Raw genomic sequence first — 2,230 nt, 5'->3', positions numbered from 1 at the left:
TCACAGAGACTATCTGTCTTTGCTTTACTCTAATTAGCCATTGCTAATTAGTAAAGAGTAAAGACTTAGCTTGACTTACATCCCGGACGTCCTCAGGGGTCGCGTTGGGGCCATCTCCTCCACATGTTCCTGGATCAGTTTTCTGTACAAGGCCCGGTTGTCACGTTGTCTCAGAAGGCATAAAAGGTAACTGCGGAAGTTGTCGCGCCATCTTTTCCTAGGTATTTCGGGTGCGCGGCCAACGTGTACCCTTCCTTCGAAGGCAACTTTTGGCAGGCGCGAGTTCTCCATTCGCTGTATGTGGCCCAGCCACCTAAGTTGCTGCAGGTGTACTTTTTCGAGAATAGTAGTTTCCTGCTTCAGCTGCTTCCGAAAGTCTTCGTTCGAGACTCCGTCTTGGTATGTGGTTCCGGGAATGCGTCGGAGGCATTTTTCTCGAAAGCAGATATTCTGCGTTCATCTTCGACCTTCAGTGTCCACGTTTCACAGGCGTACATGGCAACTGGTATAATCTGAGAGTCGAAAAGTCGAAGTTTCAGTTGCATAGATAGGTGTTTATTTTTAAAGAGGGGGAGTAGCTTCTTGAAGCTTGCACTTCCTAAGGCAAGTCTTCGTTTTATGTCGTCGGAGCAGTTGTTGTCTGATGATATTAGGCTCCCTAGGTACACGAACTTGGTTGCCAATTTGACTTCTTCGCCACTTACTACGACATGAACAGTGGATGGGTTTGGGTCTTTTGTGGTGCGCATCGCTTTGGTCTTCTTTCGGTTTATGAACATACCAAAGCTATTTGCGGCTGTTTTAAGTTCGGAGGCTTGGGCCTGTAGACTGGACTCAGTTTCTGCTAGCTTGTCGAGATCGTCAGCATAATCTAGGATATGGATGTTTGTACCGTTAACGGTTACTCCTACATTATTCTCAAGCATGGACAGTATGACATGTAAAAAGAGCTTGAAAAGTTGCGGTGAGAGTATGCAACCTTGTAGCACGCCCGAAGTTGCAGAGGACTCTTCTGTTTGGCCTTTTGAGGTCTGAACACAGCTACAGTAATTATCGTACTTATTTTTGACTATGTTGACTATATTTTCAGGAACACCATAGTGGGCTAGTATATGTCAAAGTCCATTTCGCCATACTAGATCTATGGCCTGCTTAAAATCTATGAATAGTTGGAAGATTTCTTTGCCAGATTCAAGGTACCTTTCTGCGAGTTGACTCACTACAAAGATATGGTCGGTGGTAGACCGTCCAGGGCAAAAACTAGCCTGATAGTCACTGATGATATGGTCTGTTATGGCTCTGATTCAGTTTAGAAGGTTCCTTGTTATGACTTTAGCTGGGTGACTTGTAAGGCTTATGAGCCGGTAGTCCTCACAGTCGTTTTTAGGCCCTTTCTTGTGGAGCGGTACAAAGACCACCTTCACCCATGTTTTCGGGAAATGGCCTGTTGACCACACGGTGACAGCCACTTTATGTAGTAGGTCCTCTAGCAGAGGAGACACAACTTTAAGCAGCTTGGCAGGGATACCATCAGGGTCTGGGCCTTTAATGTTCTTGAAACTGTGAACGACCTCTTTTACTTCACTAAGTGAAGGTGGGGGGCTAGGGCTGCGTTCTAACTTGGGGAATCCTGATAGCACAGTAGGGTTGCAGGTAAGAAGCGGATTCAGTTTCTCTTCGAAATGGCTTTTCAATCTGTCTTTAATAGCCTTGCTGTCACTGAGGAGCTGACCGCCCTTGTCCAGGACACTAGAAGCGATGGTGGACTTCTTCGTGGAGAGTTCTTTGACTGTTTTGTACATTCTGTGGTTGTTTCCTGATTTGAAATCCTTCTCGCAGGACTCGCACTTCTCCCGTATGTAATCTCTGAGGGCTGTCCGAATCTTTTTGTTTACCGTCCGCTGTATCCGCTTATATATGTCCCTACTTTCTCGGTCCTGCTTCTTGCAAACCTGTCGCTTTTGCTCACAAAGATCTAGGATCTCATCTGTGATCCAGGGCTTCTCTGTTTTAGGTTTATGGCCTAAGATTTCGTTAGCTGTAGCTATGAGTGCTGTGCTCAGTTTCTCAACTAGGGCATCTAAGATGTCAGGGGTTATTGTCAACGGGAGTAACTCAAGCACAGGACAAAGACTATCTTCTAGTGACTGCTGGAAAGTGGTGTGTGTGGTGGGTTCTTTCAGTTTATCGGTGCGGAAGTAGTAAGTCATATAAAGGTTTCAACCGTGCT

The 2,230-nt window shown here is 45.9% G+C and overlaps 1 protein-coding gene across 1 annotated transcript; it reads right to left on the bottom strand.

Annotated features, from left to right (window-relative positions):
• Positions 1–1,304: 1,304 nt before the first annotated feature.
• LOC148948806 (uncharacterized) lies at positions 1,305–2,210 on the bottom strand. The gene has a single exon (XM_089095022.1). The coding sequence runs from the start codon at positions 2,208–2,210 to the stop codon at positions 1,305–1,307; it is 906 nt and encodes a 301-aa protein (XP_088951148.1).
• Between the last annotated feature and the right edge of the window lie 20 nt (positions 2,211–2,230).

This window comes from Artemia sp. Qi Xiang Cuo, chromosome 9, assembly GCF_049724085.1.
Source record: "Artemia sp. Qi Xiang Cuo chromosome 9, ASM4972408v1, whole genome shotgun sequence".
Classification (NCBI taxonomy): Eukaryota; Metazoa; Arthropoda; class Branchiopoda; order Anostraca; family Artemiidae; genus Artemia; species Artemia sp. Qi Xiang Cuo.
The sequence above is the reverse complement of the archived record's forward strand: the minus strand, read 5'-3'. Positions and strand labels throughout refer to the sequence as shown.